Consider the following 17,097-nt stretch of genomic DNA (forward strand, 5'->3'; position numbering starts at 1 on the left):
CAATGCGCCCAATTATCAGCCAAAGCGCGTTAATGCATGGCACAAAAAGGAAAACGTGAAAATGAAAACAAACGAAGGGTGATGCGTCAAAAGCATGAAAAAAGTGATATATGTTCACCATCAATTAGGTTTAAAACTAAACCGCAACCGAACTGGAGTCGAACGCACGGAACCATGTGTTGCGCCTCGCAAAGGACTCGCTAAATCACACGCAAAACGCGAGCCGGATATGTTTGCATTCCGTTTTGTTTCAGAAACTGATGAATAAATAGAATGTTTCACACACATGTGATTTGTCGTGCGCATTTCGCGCCAGCGAACATGAAACGCACATCGATTAAGACCCTTTGAAGGAAGGGACCAAATGATCGGATTAATCATGTGGCTGCGACTCGGGTACGGTTCGCACATGGAAAAGGGTGCCCGAAACGGTGCAAGTTTGTGAGACTTTCTTGGGAAAGGGAATCGATTTGCTATAAGCTATTTTCTGTTCAACGAGAACTTTTTTTTTCCTTTGTAATCTTATGGAACTTTAGGACGATAAATTTAACGCTTTGTGCCGTTGTTTTCTTCCTTTCAATTATCTCTCTGAAAAATCATCATCATCATCATTATATCTGAAACCCCTTTATTGAATACAACTACCCTGTAAATATTTTATATTATGTTGTTAAGTAAATTTTTTATATCTTCTTCTACGTATTAAAGATTTTTGTTATTTTTTTTATTATTTTCAATTCAATTCATGGCGCACTTAAATATTTGACGTAAGTTAACACTTAAGAAAAAGCTTTTTAACTTCTTTTGACTCGATTTCTAATTGTGAAAACTAACAGCCTACACGAAGTCTCTAATTAGATCTAATTAGTCTCTAATGGCCTCTAATAAATACACACATACAGTCTCTAATTCGATCTATTTCAAGCAATATTTTTAATTATATTGTCACCGACGCTACCCAGTAACAACGAGCGCGGTTTATGAATTATTTTCGTAGGATTAAAACGGCAGACAAACGATTTTTCAAAGCTTACAACAAAAGTAAAACTTTCTCGTAAATCCGTGAAACGATAAAATTCCAAAATCATGCCGCGTTGTCCGTATGGTGGGGAATCATGCAAATCAACACCCCGACCGTTCCGTGCGCCCCAAGACGCACGCGCCTCAATTGCCCTCCATTCCGCGCTTTAATCGATTCAAATTAATACAATCCAGATTAATAAAGACCACTGGGAGCCACTGGGAGCCACTTCTTGATCGTCCATATCTGTCTCTTTGCAGACCCTTGGCGAAGGATCGACTACATCAGCAGGCGCGCGTAAGTCAAGCGCAGTCGGCAGAGTTAACCCAAGAATTCGTTCGCTCGGTGGTTGCGTGGCGGCTTGTGGCGTAACGGCCAACGTAGAAGGATCGCCACCCGGAACGCCATGAACAACAATAGCAGCAGCAAAGTGCAGATACGAGAATCACTGGGCATGGAGGTGGACGGGACCACGGTCGAGGGCAGGCGGGGCTACCTAATCACCCGCACGACGCTAATGGTTACGACGGCCATCGTGTGCTGTCTGCTGCTCGGTTCAGGACTTTTAATTTATCACTCTTCGTCGTGCAGCGAGCAGCAGCACTATCACGCCGCGCATCAACACCCGCCACCGTGCGACCATCATCAGCATCCACTCACGAACCACAACCAGCAGCATCATCAACAACCGCACCAGTCCGGTTCGTCCGCTGAGGTGCCGCATCAGGATACGGCGTCTTCGAAAAAATGGGAAGATTCGCCAGCCACGGTGCCCGTGAGCCCCGGGGACGGCAGTACGGTAACCGACAACCCGAACCGGATGTCGCACGAGGCCAACGGGACGATCCCGGCCGTTACGGTGACCGAGGAGGTGCCGCCGGTTACACCATCGGAACCATCCGAAGACTTACGCTTGCCCCGATCGATCGAACCCATCGCTTACGACATTCGGCTTACGCCGTGGCTGGAGGAGGACAACTTTACGTTCAGCGGCACGGTCGAGATTCTGATCCGTGTGAGCGAACGCTGCAACAACGTGACTCTGCACGCGGCCGCACTCCGCATTTTCGATGCCACGGTACGGCGGCACCGGATTGCCGGAAGCCCCGAAGCCGACCTCGGGAGCGAGGAAGAAACGGACGAACGGGACCATAACTCAACCGGCACCGATTTTGCACCGGAGCAGTTGGTCGAAATCGATCACAATGTCACCGTGGCCAGCAAGCAGTTCTACGTGCTGGTGCTCAAGGAGGATCTCGAGCAGGGCGCCCAGTATGTGGTGCGCATCCGCTACGAGGGTATCCTGAACGACTATCTGCAAGGGTTCTACCGCAGCTCGTACACGGCCAACAACGAGACAAAGTGAGACAAAGCGCGTCCCGTACGCTCCTTCCGGCGGGTGTTCTGGGTTTCTAATGCGAAACATTGCGAACTTCACGTTCCAGATGGATTGCCACCACACAGTTTCAGCCAACCGATGCCCGGCGTGCGTTTCCGTGCTTCGATGAGCCGGCCCTGAAGGCACGCTTCAATATCCGTATCGCGCGGGCGAAGGATATGATTTCGCTCTCGAACATGCCCCGACTCCAGTCATACGATGCAAAGTAAGGCAACAGGGTGACAAGAAAGTCGGGCTTTCCTATTCGCCTTTTGTACAGGGTGATTCATAAAGAGACCACTCCCGATATCACTGGAAAGAGTTATTCCTAGGGCCTACTAAGATGGCGAACTGACGGACGAATTTCAACGAATGACTCTACTCATTGTCAATATTTAAGAACCTACGCCGTGTGATATTTTTAAATTAAATGCTCCTGTATTTAATCTTGCAATTGCGAATTTTCAGGGAACCGGAACTGCGGGGCTACGTCTGGGACGTGTACCAACAATCCGTGCCGATGTCCACCTATCTGGTGGCGTTTGTCGTGTGTGACTATGTCAACATTTCCAGTGGCAACTTCTCCGTCTGGGCGCGGGCCGACGCGATCCGGTCGGCCCGCTACGCACTGAGCGTCGGACCGAAACTGCTCAAGTTCCTCGAAGGTTTCTTTCACATCGACTACCCACTGCCGAAGCTTGATATGATTGCCCTGCCCGACTTTAGTGCCGGCGCGATGGAAAACTGGGGACTGATCACCTACCGTGAGACGGCCATGCTGTACGAGGAGAATGTGTCGGCCATCAGCAACAAGCAGCATGTGATCACGGTGGTCGCGCACGAACTGGGTGAGCATCTATATTGCCATCCCCCCAAAAAGCTCGATTAATGACGGAATCCGATCGTCCTTTTCTCTCCCACTCAAGCTCACCAATGGTTCGGTAATCTCGTGACACCGGCCTGGTGGACGGACCTCTGGCTGAACGAAGGGTTCGCCAGCTACATGGAGTACCTGGGGGTGGACGCGGTCGAACCGGGCTGGAAGTCGATGGAGCAGTTCGTGGTGAACGAGCTGCACAATGTGTTCTCGCTGGACGCCCTCTCGTCGTCGCACCAGATCTCGGTGGAGGTGCGCAATCCCGAGGAGATTCACGAAATTTTCGACAAAATATCCTACGGCAAGGGTGCCACCATCATCCGCATGATGGACCACTTCCTGACGACCGAAGTGTTCAAGCGTGGCCTTACGAACTATCTGAACTACAAGTAATTACCGGCGCTGCCCAAGCGTGTCCCCCCCGCAGAATTCGTCGTCGTATCGATTAATCGTAGGCGGTTTTCCTTTCCACAGAAAGTATCAGAGTGCCAATCAGGACGATCTGTGGGAGTATCTAACGAACGAAGCGCGGCGCGGTGCAATCTTCGACGAGCACACGTCGGTGAAGGAAATCATGGATACCTGGACTCTGCAGACCGGCTTTCCGGTCGTATCCGTTCGTCGGGACTACGAAACGGACAGCATCGTGCTGCGGCAGAGCCGATTCTCCTTGGGGAGCACAACGCGGAAGAACCCAGCGAACGGCACCCACGCCGGGGACCGGGTGCTCTGGTGGATACCGATTACCTACACCACGCTCGGCGAGAGTAACTTCCGCGAAACGAAGCCCAACATCTGGATGAAGGCGGAAGAGACGCTGGTTATCAGCAATCACGACATTCCCAGCCACGACTGGATGATTGTCAACCTGCAGCAAACCGGTTAGTGCGATTGAAGTGTTTATTTTAAAACCCAATGAATTTAAAACCTTTTCGAACCTCTGATCGGTAGGGTACTATCGGGTGAACTACGACGAGCGCAACTGGCAAAAGATCGTTAGCCATCTGCAAGACAAGGAGAAGCACGGAACGATTGCCGCCACAAATCGGGCCCAGCTGATTGATGATGCCCTCAATTTGGCACGGGCCGGCTATCTGGATTACACGGTAGCGCTAAACGTGACCCGCTATCTGGTCCACGAAACCGACTACGTACCGTGGAAGGCGGCCATTTCGGCACTAAACTACATCGACTCGATGCTGGTGCGAACGCGCCACTATGGAGCTTTCAAGGTAACGCGGTACTCGGCGAACTACGTGGCGACCCAGTTCCGATTGAACACTGTGCGGTAATTTTGCAGAAATATTCCATGGAACTGATGGAAAACATTTACAACCAAGTGGGTTTCGAGGATCACCGGGACGACCCACTGTTGACGGTTTACAAGCGTATCAGCGTACTGAAAGCGGTCTGCCATCTCGGGAGCAAGGACTGCGTGAATCACTGCATCCGCAAGTACTACGAATGGATGCACGATCCCAATCCGGACATCAACAACCCGTGAGTGCGAACCCGTGAGTTTCCCCGTGTTCCCCATTACAATCCTTTCCGTTTGGCGGATAGGGTTTCACCGAACCTGAAGAGCACGGTCTACTGTACGGCCATCAAGTACGGAGACGAAACGGAGTGGAACTTTGCCTGGGAACGGTTCCAGCGGGCTACCGTGGCCAGCGAGAAGGAGATCCTACTGTCCGCGCTGGGCTGCTCACGGGTGCCCTGGATACTGACGCGATACCTCGAGAACTCGATGTCGGACGACTACGGGATCCGGAAGCAGGATGCATTCCGGGTGTTTCTGTCCGTGTCGGACAACGTGGTGGGGCAAGCGCTGGCGTTCGATTACATGCGCAACAATTGGCAGAAGATGAAGCACTAGTAAGTTGGCCCACACGAACGCAAGCATTTGCCAATTGATTGTCCAACCTTTTTCCTTCTACAGCTTTGGCTCGACGATGTCCAATCTGAACATCATACTCAAGTACTCCACCAAGCGGTTCAACACCGACGCCGAATTGTTGGAGGTGGGTACGCGCCCAAGGTGTTATCTCGGCCGGGGGCCGAGATAGACGAATTTAAAACTAATGAATCCAATGAACGGGGTTTGCGTCACCATCAATTGAATCGCATCTCCCGGTTTCCCGTCCACAGCTGAAGAAATTTGCCGAAACACATCTGATAGACAGTGGCCGCACGATACAGCAGTCGATCGAGCGGACGGAGGCCAACATTGACTGGTACAACCGCAACGCGCAGACGATCGTTAATTGGTTGGATGGGTTTTAGGAGCGCCGCAGACTAGGCAGAGGCAGATTGGGCAGACCGCACGCACCAGCCGCCGAAGACCATCGCCGGACCGTCGGAAGTCTATGGAAGCGACGTCCGCTGAACGTTGGTCATAACTCAATTTAGTTGCAAGCAGTTTTAATAAGCGTACTTAAGATAAAATAAAGTTATACGTTAATTCGGAAGCGAAAGGTAGGTACTGCGCGATGCTTCGAAGAGTGAACTGTGTGAGAAGAGATCTGTTGCCAAGAAATATAATTAAGTTTGAGTATCTTCGGTGTGAATCGGTTCGGATAAAGAATGTCGGAATTGCTCCACTGCTTTTGGTGAATTTTATTTCTTTAATAGGCGGTACCCGTGTCCGTTTTGTGCCTTACAGACGGAACAGCACCAGCATGAGCAGTCCAACCAGCAGGGTAACGTTGGTGAGTATGGTGGCAGCGCCACCCCCGGCCTTTTGCTTCAGGAACTCCCTGATGGCATCCCGATTGTCCGCCGTGAACCGCTTGTTACTATCGTAGTCGTCAAGGCCACCCTTGATCGAATCGTATGCTGCGGTGCCCAGCACGTTCTTATTCGTCTCGATGAACGTGCTGATCGTTTGCCTCTCGTCATCGTTCTTTAAACGGGCCAAGAGGTTGTTGAAGGCCGAGGCCACGTTCATGTAGTCACCGTGTCTGTGGAGAAAACGCGTAGTTTTTGGACAACACTAGAGAGATATCAAAGGATATCAAAGGGATACCCATGTGGCCATGCACTTACGATGCGGCCCAAATTGCGTGATTCTGTCGTAGGTACGCCGAAACGTGCGTCAAGGTGTACGGGTTGTTTATGATGTACGTGTACGCGTTGCTCTTATCCTGTTTCCGGATGTGGTCACTCGTAATCGCTTCCATGAGAATCTGGTTGGGAAAACAGAGATCGTACAGGATCGGTTGCGAAACGGCGCAGGGAATTCCCCCTCCCGCATGCTACTTACGAAGATCGTCTCACTCGTCGATGCACAACCCAAGCCTTGCAGAACGAGGATCTGCTCCGTGGCCACGTTGGTGGTCAGATACTGGTTCCACAGGAACTCGAAGTGTGCCTTCGTTCCCTTGCGGATACCCTCGCAGTACACGACCTGGCGCATGTCGGGGTGTACCCTATAGCAAACAGAAAGACGAGTTCCACATAAAATCTACTCCAACTTGATGGTACTCCCCGTTGGTCGTACTTTGTTTCCGGATGGAGGAAGAATCTCGTGAACTCGGTAACCGCCGCCTCACTGCACGCCTCGTGACCATAGTTACAGGCCCACTGGAGAACATTCTGGCGCAGGTACGTCAGCACTCGTCGTTCGTTGCTGGTGGGCGACTGGAACTTCACCACGTCGTACACCTTTTCCAGAATATCCAAGATGTGGATCTGCGGATAGAAACGATTGATGAGACAACGGTCAGTGGCAAAACAGGCGCGAGTTGCTCAAAGGCGTACCATAAACAGCTCCTCGTCTTCCTCGTGGATGCGCCGGGCAAGAGTGGTGAGGCCATTGACGGCCGCCAACCACGGCGCGTACTCCGTTTCATCCTTCAGATACTCCAGAATGTCCAGTGCCGTTCCGTACGGAACGATTCCACCGCGGGCCAAGTTGAACAGATCGTCGACGATCTGGGCCCGGTTCAGCACGTGGATCCCGCCGAAATTGGTGCTTCGCAGGGCGCTCTTAATCTTCGCCCAGAGCGTAGCGTCGTAGTTGACGCGATAGTACCCGACTTGCTGGTTGTTTAGGATGAAGTACTGAACGTTGGCCGCATCCGGCACGTCCAGGTTGAACGTGGCACCACCGTAGAACGTTGGCATCGTGTTCGAGAAGTCACTCTCCTTGGTGGCGTAAGTGATGGGCACCGGCCACAGCGTTGCGTCGGTATGGCTGGGTTCGTTCACCAGGAACCGCTTCTGGGTCACGGTGAACCCGTTGGCGCTACTGGTGACCGTCAGCAGCGGGTAGCCGCTCTGCACGGTCCACGGTTTCATGCGATCCTGAGCGGTCGCTTCGAATTGGTCCAGAACGGCGAACAGATGTTCGGGGCGAGCCGTGCCGTAGGCTTGATTCTTGATGTACTGCCGCAGTGCCGTCTGGAACCGGGTGGGCGTTAGGAAGTGCTCCATCATCCGTAGAATCACCGCTCCCTTGTTGTACGAAATATTGTCGAAGATGGCACTGGCCTGGGCCGGCGTGTACACCGGGTGCGTCATCGGGTGCGTGCTGGCTAGGCTGTCCATCTGCATCACACCCTGCAGCTGTTCCACGACAAACTGGTGGCCCAGCTCCCAGGTCGTTTCCACCGTCTCCGTGCCGAAGTACTGGAAGTACCGGGCGAACCCTTCATTCAGCCAGGTAACGTCCCACCACTCGCACGTGACCAGATCCCCGAACCACTGGTGGGCGATCTCGTGCGAAATGACGGCCGCGATGCGTTGCTGCTGCAAGCTGGTGGCATCATCCGCCCGGTACAGGATGTTGGTCTCCCGGTACGTCAGAAGGCCCCAGTTCTCCATCGCACCAGCCGAAAAGTCTGGCACGGCCGCCATGTACATGCGCGTCATTTCCGCCACACTGGTGAACGGGTAGTCGATCCATGTGCCAAGGGCTCGCAGCAGCTTCAAGCCTACGTCCAAGCTGTACGCTGTTTGGTCTCGGGCTTGCGGACGCGCCAGGATACCCATCTCCTCACGTGCAGTCACCTCGTACGGTGCCACCATAAACGCTAGCAGATAGGTGGACATCGGCGGCGTAACCGCAAATGTGCTAAGTGTTCGACCGGTGCTATAAAATCCAGGTCAAAGTCCATTAGTCAGTGAAAAGGAGAAGCGTTAGAAACTAACGTACCCATCTGCGGTAGTCGCTGCGACGGGCGTGTTCGAATACACACTGTACTGCGGTGTTTTGTGGCTAATTGTTAGCTGAAACTTAGCCTTGTACCGCGGCTCATCGAAGCAGGGGAAGGCGCGCCGGGCATGCGTTTGCTCGAACTGTGTCGAGCCCATCCAAACGGGGTTCCCATCCACCAGATAGTAAGTGCGGTAGAACCCGTGCATATCGTCGTCCATCGTGCCGGTGTACTCAAAGTACAGCAGATAATCCACGTTCGCCAGGAGCGGCGACTGGAGTGGAAGCGTCAGTATCTCCGTCTCGCCATCGTAGATCTCGGTCGACGTTTGGACGAGCGTGTTGTCCGACTTGCGGTTCACCCGCCAGGTGGCAATGTTCATTCGCGCCATGTGCAGCTTGATCGCGGTCACCGTCGACAGCACGGTGGAGACCGTTATCGTCGTCTTGCCATCGAACGTGAAGGCGGCTTTGCCGTCCTCGGCCTCCAGGTACGGCTTAATCTCCACATCGTAGTGCGATGGCCACACGTCCTCGTTTAGCCGATAGTCCTCTAGGGCGGCCCGTGGCTCTGCCTCGACCAAACGGTACCGCTCGTCCGGATCGACGGGGCTTCCCCGGACGCTGGACGAAATGAGACAGCAGGCAACGGCAATGAAGCCACCCAAAGTGAGCTTGCGCATCAACCCCATCCTGCAACATTCCATCGAACGATAAGAACGGGAAGCGAACTGTTAGATGAACGCACGGTAGTAATAAAAGACAACAATTCACATCTCCCCCTCCCTGGGCTAAGCCGTATCGACGGGCCCGGTTTCTATCTAATCGTGAACCAACATTGCTTCAACGGTTCAGTACCACGGGCTGGCTGGTTTGGCAGAGATTACGCACTAGTCAATGGAGCACACATGATCTGGGTCTATTTTTCATCCTTATCGTTTATGATACCAAAACGCACAAAGAATCGGTATATCGTAAAAACTATATTGCCTATTAATGCGTCACGCTTTGCTGACTAATATGGCAGACATGGTTGCCACCAGAGACTTGGAACATGGAATCTTAAAGGGAAATAAGGCTTTTTGAAGAAACGATGCAATGGTTAGTTCTAGCGATATACAACGATCGATCTTTAAATAAAGCGTACAACGTTGCAGAAATTACCTAGCGGCCTTAAACGGCGATCAACGCCCTGTCACAGTCGCACCGTGAGGACAAGTGTTGAATAAATGTTGATCACTGGTTGATCATTTTTTTCTGTCTACGAAAGCCAGACCTCCATCCTGCAAATGTGCGCCATTATTTACCTTTGCCCTAGTTTACCTTCCTTCCTTCCTAGTTTACTTCCAACGTTTTGGACGCGTCACTATATACAACTATTAAAAAAGCCCGCTTAAAGCTATTTATTGCGATATTTTCCACGTCACGGATTAACCGAGTAATGCACGGTGTCTACACTGCACAACGTCTGTACTCGTTCATGACAATCTTCCCGACAGTGAAACTAACTCGAAAGGCACTTACGAAATGGAAATTTGCGCGAAATGTATATCTTTACCTGGATGCGAGATGCCAAAAATACTCAACACCAACTGAACGACAGCACGATCGGCGATCCGCTTATATAGAAGAAGTGCCAGAGCAGGGCTTTGTATCAGGCGAGATAGTACGTCCGGGGGCCAGGAAAGTAACATGACACCCTATTATCAGCATTACACGATAGTCCCGCCGCCAATCGATAGGCGTGTGGGGTGCCGTCACAATTGGTGCATCTGGCATGTGACTCCAATCGAGCGCTGTCTTAAGCCTGGCTTCTTAAGTGTACCGAACACGGTTGGACGAAAAACTGGATTTATCTGCAATCCATTCAGGGTAGGCTGACCATGTGTGTTCGGATGTGATAAAGGGCGGATTAGCTGGCGCTAGCAGCTCGCAACCAAGTGCTCGATCGTGCTGACCGTTTAACGGTTAGTATATTTTCCACAATTTCCAGATTCACCATCTACGCAGAGCCCAAAGTGTCAACCCCAGGGACACCGTCATCATGTTGATAGCAGCCACCTGCGCCGACGTGGCTCCGCTGTGGGCTTTCGCCTTCAGGAACCCCCGAATGTCATCACGATGATTGACCGTAAACAGTAGATTTGCATCGTACTCTGCCAGTCCGTCGACGATAACGGCGTAGGTGGCCGATCCCAGCACTTCTTTGTTGCCTTCCGCAAACGCCCTAATCGAATCCCTCACAAGTGGGTTTTTGAGTCGGCCCAGAATTCCCTTGAATGCTACGCCAACACTACCGTACCCATCGTGACTGTGAACAAAAACCGGAACAATGAGACAGGTTAACTTGGTCTCGAATCGACACCCAGCAGGAGCGGATGGAACACTCACGCCTCGGACCAACGGCGATGATTTGTTATCAGATAAGATGCCGCAGACTCCAGGGCCTGTGGATTACCCAGCAATAGTGATAGTGCGGTGGCCTTATCTTGGCTCCGCACATCCGCGGAACTTGTGAGGTCCATAAATTGCTGTTCGTGGATTGGGAGACAATAGCAAAATTTTTGTTCAGTCTCCACCCTAGAAGAGACCCTTAATCGCTTCTCACCTGAACGAGCCCGTCCTGCGTGGCACAGCTCAGGCCGGACAGCGTAAGCTGTTGTTCGGTAGCAACATTCGTTGTGCGATAGCGCTCCAACAAGAAATCGAACTGCTCCTTGGAGCCTCTGCGTACACCCTCACAGTACACTACTTGCCGCAGATCAGGGTGCACTCTAGTAAAACACGGGGAAAGGATTACCATCTGAACCACCGTAGTCGTAGTTGAGTGGTTGAAGCACCCCGACTTACTTTACAGTGCCCGGATTAGCCCGGAATCTCTCAAATTCCTCCACCGCCATCTTACTGCACGTCTCGTGGCCGTGGCGGCAGCTCCAGTCCAGAACCACTCGGCGCAGATAGGTGTGTACTCGGCGCTCTGAGCTGGTGGGCTCTTGAAACTTGACATGCTCGTACGCTTCGGCAAAAATGTCCAAGATGTGGCTCTGGAGAAAGTGGAAAAGTTGGAGCCTCGTTGGAGTTTCAAGTACTCGGAGCACGTTTGTGATGGCTTACCGTGAACAGCTGCTCATCTTCCGCGTGGACTTTCAGCGACAACGTGCTGAGCCCGTTGGACGCCGCCAGCCACGGGAGGTACTCGGTCTCCTTCTTCAGATACTCCAGAATGTCCAGTGCCATCGCGTAACTGATGGCATCGACCCGGGCCAAGTTGAAGAGGTCGTCCACGATTTGGGCCCGGTTGGCCACATGAATACCACCGAACCGATCGCTACGCAATGCGGTGCTAATTTTCCTCCACAACTCACCGTCGTAGTTCACCCGGTAGTACCCGATCTGCTGATTGTTCACGATAAAGTACGGCACACTGGAAGCGTTCGGTAGGGCAATGTTGAACGTTTTCCCACCAGCAATTAGCCGGGGCCGCGTGTAGTCGAACTCCTTGCCGGTGGTAGCGTACGTGATGGGCAGAGGCCACGTAGTATCATCGCTATTGCCGGCAGTGCCGTTGAAGAGGAATCGTGCCTGTGTGAGCGTGAATCCATCGGGGACCCCTGTGACCGTCACCAGTGGGTAGCCGGGTTGCGTTGTCCATGGTTTCATGAACCCGCCGGCTTCTGGGTTGTGACGGTTCAGCACGGAGAAGAGATGATCCGGACGGGCCGCTGTGAACGCACGCTCTTGGACGTACTCCCGCAGTGCGGTTTTGAAGACGGCATTCGACAGGAAGTGCTCCACCATCCGCAGCACTACGGCGCCCTTGTTGTACGAAATGTTGTCGAAAATGGCGGCCGCCTGGCCCTTGGTGTAGACGGCGGACGTCATGGGGTGCGTGCTAGTCCATCCATCCGTTTGCATGGCACTGTGCAGCTTTTCCACCACAAACTGCTGATCGAGCTCCCACGCCGGTTCGGCCGCGGCCGTCCCAAAGTACTCCAGGTAGCTGGCGAACCCTTCGTTCAGCCAGGTAACGTCCCACCACTCGCACGTCACCAGGTTGCCGAACCACTGGTGTGCCAGCTCGTGCGCTATTATGGTCGCGATCCGCTGCTGCTGCAGGCTGGTTGCCTCTTCGGGGACGTACAGCAAGCTCGACTCACGGTAGGTTACGAGCCCCCAGTTCTCCATCGCACCCGCCGCAAAGTCGGGCACGGCCGCCATGTACATGCGCTGTATCTGTGGCACCTGATCGAACGGATAGTCGATCCAGTGGCCCAGCTGCTTCAACAGCTTCAGGCCTTCACGCGCACCGTACTCCGTCTGATTGGCCGCCTGAGGGCGTGCGAGAATCCGAACCGGATCGTCCCCGTACAGCTCGTACGGTGCCACGATGAACGCCAGCAGGTAGGTGGACATCAAAGGAGTGGTCGCAAACGTTACCAACGAACGGCCGTTGCTAGGCAAAAGAACGACACAATATACAGATGATCGAAGGAGGCAGTGTCTCAGCCCGTCACTCAGCACTTACCCAACAGCATCATCGGACAGGGCAGCCGTATTGGAGTAGGCCTTGTACGAAGACGATTTGTAGTTGATCTTCAGCGCGAATGTTGCCTTGAACTTTGGCTCATCGAAGCACGGGAACGCTCGGCGAGCTTCCATCTGTTCGAACTGCGTCGACCCTAGCCACACTTTCGTCCCGTCCACCGTAAAGTAGCTCCGGTAGAACCCACGCATGTTTTCCTCCATCCGGCCGACGTAGTTGAACGACACCAGGTAATCCACGTTCGTCAGTAACACACTGCGTAGGTTTAATGTCAGCACTTCCGTCTCCTCATCGTAGGATTGATTGAACAGCTGCACTGGGGCGCTGTTCGATTTCAGCATCACACTAGCCGCCAGGATACTCAGGCTGGCCGTGTGCAGTTTGATCTTCGCTGTGCCAGCCGCCACCGCTTTGACCGTTATCGTGGTGGACCCATCGAACGTGAACGGCTCCTTGTTCGGTTCAGCCTCAAAGTAGGGCTTGATCTCGATATCGTAGTGCGAGGGCACCACCGTGCCATCCAGGCGGTACTCATCCAGCGGTGCACGAGGTACCGTGTCCGTCGGAACGGGGTTTTTGGGAATCACAGGGCTGCAGCATCCATTTCCCCACAGTGTACTGCACACGGCAGCACTTACGATCACGGCCCACACGAAGTTACACATTCTGCAACGGAGGAAACCGAGTAACAAATGCGTTGACGGAGTGGCACACCTCACACGGTGTACTGGTCCGACGGGGCCAACCGTTTGCAATATTTATAGCACCGACAGCCGAGAAGTGCGATGCTCCGGGGACAAAACTGTAAAATGAAGCCTTTCTTTTATCAGCCCTTATTAGAAGTACTAGAAACAGCGCCCACTATCTGCGCCTGGTAAGGGCTGCCGAACATCGTCGGGTTGTACGACAAATGTTTCATCGCCCGGCCGGATGGTCTTTATCGTCGCTGCGGACTCTAGAATATGGCCAAATGAACTTCTGTTCTGAGCCACCCAATAGTTCCGCAAAAACAGGACCAATAGAACTGTATATGAGTCAACAACATGTGTCGAACGCCTCGCTCCGGTAATGATCGACACGCTACAGATACGATGCGATACGAGGTAGCAATCGAACAGATAACCGATAGCCAGTAATTGCCAGTGGTCCGTCGACAATTCGGAGGCCATTGACAAACATTGGCGGAGGCCCATTTTTCACAAGTCAACTCGTAACCCGCCTACGAAATTCAGTTACTCGAACCAGCGAAACACCTGACGTCTGCTGCTTACCTGACGAGACACGGCTAGTGTAGATCTCACATGATCGAGCACGACTGGAAGATGTGCCCTTCGATTCACGGCACCTTATTTCGCTTCCTCGGTGTCTCGGTGCTTATCGCGCGGTACACCTTTTAGGTTAAACGTTTTACCATCTCCATCGCTGTCGGTGCCGGTGTAGCGTCAAAACGGTTAATCACTAAATGGTAATTAGCCATAGTAAATACCAGTGGTCCGCCGTGTTCGGTAATTTGCGCCTCACAATCGCTGGGTACTCCCGGCGGCGGGAAATTTGAGCCGGCGATAGCAACATTCATGCGCTGGTGGCTTTATGATCCCCCAAGCCCTGCCTGGAAGCGACGTCAAATGAAAGGGTATTAGCTAAGCCATACCAAGTATAGCAGCTGCCCCCGGTGAATAACTTACAAGTGGCATCCGATCCGTTGCGCGTCTCGTGCGAACGCGAAGAATACGGAGGTTGGGTTGCCTCAACCTCAGCAGGATTCAACCCCATTCACAACAACATTCGCTAGTTGAAGTGGCCACCCGCCATGTGAAGTGTACAAATTGAGTGGAAACTGTTTTACAACGGAACTTTTAATAATCCATGTCGATGAGTGTCTCGGGCACCACTTTGCATTTATGGAGCGATTAGTAACAGACAACGATTCGATGCAAATATTTACTGTAAAAACAACAAATTCTTTAAACGACTTTCAATAAGTCAACTTATTGCTCTTTGTTATTGTTAACATTAGAAGCATAATGGCTATGACAGCCAATCCATCATTTCAGACGAGACAAACCGGGGATGGACTGATTACATCGATAACGATTTGGAGGACTGACTAACGTTTCCGATGGCCGTTAGCGCCGGATAAGCAAATAGACCCAAATGTGGGACGCCTGTTTTCCAACACAGCCAAACGCTCATTATCAGAGATAAAGGCGTAACGCAACACAGCCAACAATCCACTACGGCTGTGTGTTTCTATCAAGCTGTGCTCAGTCTTTCTGCTTCGCGGCAAACACTTTCGCGAATCCACGCGATTGTCTTTATCTTGCGCGATACCAAACGCTAATCAAATCGGAGTTCCTCGAGTGGTTGATTAGTTCGTACGAAACCATTGTGCCACGATGTGCTGTTTGAGGGTGCTGGCTGTGGCACTGCTCTGTGTGTTACTACCGGCTCCGCGAGTGGGTGCGATCGAACCACGGTCGGTTGAAAATGGCCACTTGGGACTTGGGCTGCCAAATGCTTCTGCTGAACCCTTCGAAGCGTCGCCGTACGTGCTGCCCAACGTATCGGTGCCGGTGTCCTACGAACTGTTTGTCGATCTGACCGACGAAAGTTTTCAAACGTACTCCGGAGCGGTCGACATTACGTTCCAACAAACGGCCACCGGAAAGTCCCTGGCACTCAACAGCGTGGGTTTGATCGTAAACGAAAGCACGCTACGGGTTACGCAATCCAACGGAAATGCCATCCCGATCGAGCGGTTCGAGAGTGTGCCTGAATCTCAGATGATCGTCCTACACTGCTCCGAATCGCTGGAGACCGGTGAGGTTTACCGGGCGCATCTGGAGTTTGAGGGACGCATCAATATAGATTTTTACAAGGGCCTTTACAGAAGTAGCTACCAAACGGAGCATGGCGTGAAGTGAGTGAGACAGAGGATCGGCTACAAGTAGTAGAATATTAGGCATGGATTAAAAGTGATATTGAGGAGCACTGTTGCCTGGGTTCTTCCTTTCCGCAGGTACCTTGCCACAACGTTCTTTGCCGCTATCTACGCACGAACAGTGTTTCCCTGCTATGATGAACCGGCTTACAAAGCCACATTTGGCGTAAAAATTCGACATCATGACAAACACACCGCTTTATCGAACATGCCAGCCATCGACAGGTAAGAAAGGTTAAGCGTATCTAACATCGTCTACTAGTCGCTAAGCTAATGATCATATTCTTGTTTCAGTGTTCCGTCCGGAGGATTCGTGGATACGTCTTTCCAAACGACTCCGATAATGTCCACGTACTTGGTGGCGTTTGTTGTATCGGAACTGAAGACATTACCTACACAAGATGGGCTATTCCGCGTGTTTGCTCCGGTAACGAGTTCTTTCTCAAACGGTCATAGTGCAGCAAAATTAATGGTACTATCGATTTCAATACAGGAAGGCCGAGAACACCTCACACAGTACGCCCATGACTTTGCGTTTAGGGCGTTGCGCTACCTGGAGAACTTTTTCGGGCGTCAAAATCAAATGGCCAAGATCGATCTGGTGGCGATTCCCGATTTCGCGATGGGGGCCATGGAAAACTGGGGTCTGATAACGTTTCGAGAAGATTATCTACTTCACGAGCAAGGCGTCAGCACGGCACGGAGCGAACAATTCGTTGGCGCGATAGTAACGCACGAGCTGGCCCATATGTGGTTCGGCAACGAGGTAACACCGGACTGGTGGACATACGTTTGGCTAAATGAAGGGTTCGCACGCTACTTTGAGAACTACATCACATCGCAGGTAATGGCCGTTTAATGGTTAAAGGAAGTTTACTGTAAACTACCATTTTCGTTTTAGCTCGAGCCGTCATGGAATCTCTGGGACCAATTCGTCGTTGTCAACGTGCACTCGGCCTTATCGCTAGATTGTCATAGCAACAACCGTGCAATGAGCTACTACACTACGGATCCGTACGAACTGAACGAACTCTATGACTATGTAGTGTACGCTAAAAGTGCCTCCGTCATACGCATGATTCAGAACGTTATCGGAATCAGCTCGTTTCGGATGGCTATCAACGATTATCTGCGATCGCGCAGTTATCTCACCACCGTTCCGCAGTACCTTTACACAAGCAT

General features: G+C 52.1%; 4 protein-coding genes across 5 annotated transcripts in view; 2 read left to right on the forward strand and 2 right to left on the reverse strand.

Moving 5' to 3' along the window:
• Positions 1-1,319: 1,319 nt before the first annotated feature.
• On the forward strand, positions 1,320-5,738 carry LOC131212407 (aminopeptidase N). Its single transcript, XM_058206266.1, has 10 exons — positions 1,320-2,383; positions 2,467-2,625; positions 2,868-3,247; positions 3,326-3,665; positions 3,751-4,157; positions 4,228-4,508; positions 4,577-4,776; positions 4,840-5,151; positions 5,216-5,297; positions 5,425-5,738. Exons 1-10 carry the CDS (start codon positions 1,428-1,430, stop codon positions 5,557-5,559), a joined length of 3,252 nt encoding a protein of 1,083 aa, XP_058062249.1. The 5' UTR covers positions 1,320-1,427; the 3' UTR covers positions 5,560-5,738.
• Positions 5,739-5,889: 151 nt separating this feature from the next.
• Positions 5,890-10,007, reverse strand: LOC131211663 (membrane alanyl aminopeptidase). Of its 2 annotated transcripts, none has more exons than XM_058205236.1 (7): positions 9,990-10,007; positions 8,432-9,124; positions 7,036-8,368; positions 6,776-6,966; positions 6,539-6,704; positions 6,322-6,461; positions 5,890-6,236 (listed from the first exon to the last, which is right to left on the reverse strand). In XM_058205236.1, the coding sequence occupies exons 2-7, from the start codon at positions 9,121-9,123 to the stop codon at positions 5,933-5,935; spliced, it is 2,826 nt and encodes a 941-aa protein (XP_058061219.1). In that variant the 5' UTR covers position 9,124; positions 9,990-10,007; the 3' UTR covers positions 5,890-5,932. The 2 variants fall into 2 exon arrangements, with proteins under 2 accessions (XP_058061219.1, XP_058061220.1); XM_058205237.1 differs by lacking the exon at positions 9,990-10,007 and adding an exon at positions 9,739-9,817.
• A 380-nt stretch (positions 10,008-10,387) lies between these two features.
• LOC131212120 (membrane alanyl aminopeptidase-like) lies at positions 10,388-13,682 on the reverse strand. Its single transcript, XM_058205868.1, has 6 exons — positions 12,957-13,682; positions 11,546-12,884; positions 11,282-11,475; positions 11,040-11,205; positions 10,823-10,962; positions 10,388-10,742 (listed from the first exon to the last, which is right to left on the reverse strand). The coding sequence occupies exons 1-6, from the start codon at positions 13,637-13,639 to the stop codon at positions 10,427-10,429; spliced, it is 2,838 nt and encodes a 945-aa protein (XP_058061851.1). The 5' UTR covers positions 13,640-13,682; the 3' UTR covers positions 10,388-10,426.
• Positions 13,683-15,370: 1,688 nt separating this feature from the next.
• LOC131206992 (puromycin-sensitive aminopeptidase-like) overlaps positions 15,371-17,097 on the forward strand; it is a 2,816-nt gene continuing 1,089 nt past the window's right edge. Inside the window, exons 1-5 of the mRNA XM_058199599.1 lie at positions 15,371-15,894; positions 15,994-16,140; positions 16,210-16,342; positions 16,409-16,759; positions 16,817-17,079. Of these exons, the coding sequence (XP_058055582.1) occupies positions 15,371-15,894; positions 15,994-16,140; positions 16,210-16,342; positions 16,409-16,759; positions 16,817-17,079 (1,418 nt within the window). The remainder of the gene's footprint in view (positions 15,895-15,993; positions 16,141-16,209; positions 16,343-16,408; positions 16,760-16,816; positions 17,080-17,097) is intronic.

The sequence above is a fragment of the Anopheles bellator genome, chromosome 2 (assembly GCF_943735745.2).
Source record: "Anopheles bellator chromosome 2, idAnoBellAS_SP24_06.2, whole genome shotgun sequence".
Classification (NCBI taxonomy): domain Eukaryota; kingdom Metazoa; phylum Arthropoda; class Insecta; order Diptera; family Culicidae; genus Anopheles; species Anopheles bellator.

What these genes read in the sequence shown, in the direction of transcription:
- LOC131212120 (XM_058205868.1), bottom strand. Translation starts at nt 13,639, where the DNA reads ATGTGTAACTTCGTGTGGGCCGTGATCGTAAGTGCTGCCGTGTGCAGT. An exon ending in CTGTCCGATGATGCTGTTGG is followed by an intron (nt 12,885 to 12,956) that starts GTAAGTGCTGAG and finishes TCTTTTGCCTAG; the next exon opens with CAACGGCCGTTCGTTGGTAA. An exon ending in CATCGCCGTTGGTCCGAGGC is followed by an intron (nt 10,743 to 10,822) that starts GTGAGTGTTCCA and finishes TTTTGTTCACAG; the next exon opens with TCACGATGGGTACGGTAGTG.
- LOC131211663 (XM_058205236.1), bottom strand. Translation starts at nt 9,123, where the DNA reads ATGGGGTTGATGCGCAAGCTCACTTTGGGTGGCTTCATTGCCGTTGCC. An exon ending in TTCCTCCATCCGGAAACAAA is followed by an intron (nt 6,705 to 6,775) that starts GTACGACCAACG and finishes TGTTTGCTATAG; the next exon opens with GGTACACCCCGACATGCGCC. An exon ending in CGACGAGTGAGACGATCTTC is followed by an intron (nt 6,462 to 6,538) that starts GTAAGTAGCATG and finishes TTTCCCAACCAG; the next exon opens with ATTCTCATGGAAGCGATTAC.
- LOC131212407 (XM_058206266.1), top strand. Translation starts at nt 1,428, where the DNA reads ATGAACAACAATAGCAGCAGCAAAGTGCAGATACGAGAATCACTGGGC. An exon ending in GGTGGTCGCGCACGAACTGG is followed by an intron (nt 3,248 to 3,325) that starts GTGAGCATCTAT and finishes CTCCCACTCAAG; the next exon opens with CTCACCAATGGTTCGGTAAT. An exon ending in TGTCAACCTGCAGCAAACCG is followed by an intron (nt 4,158 to 4,227) that starts GTTAGTGCGATT and finishes TCTGATCGGTAG; the next exon opens with GGTACTATCGGGTGAACTAC.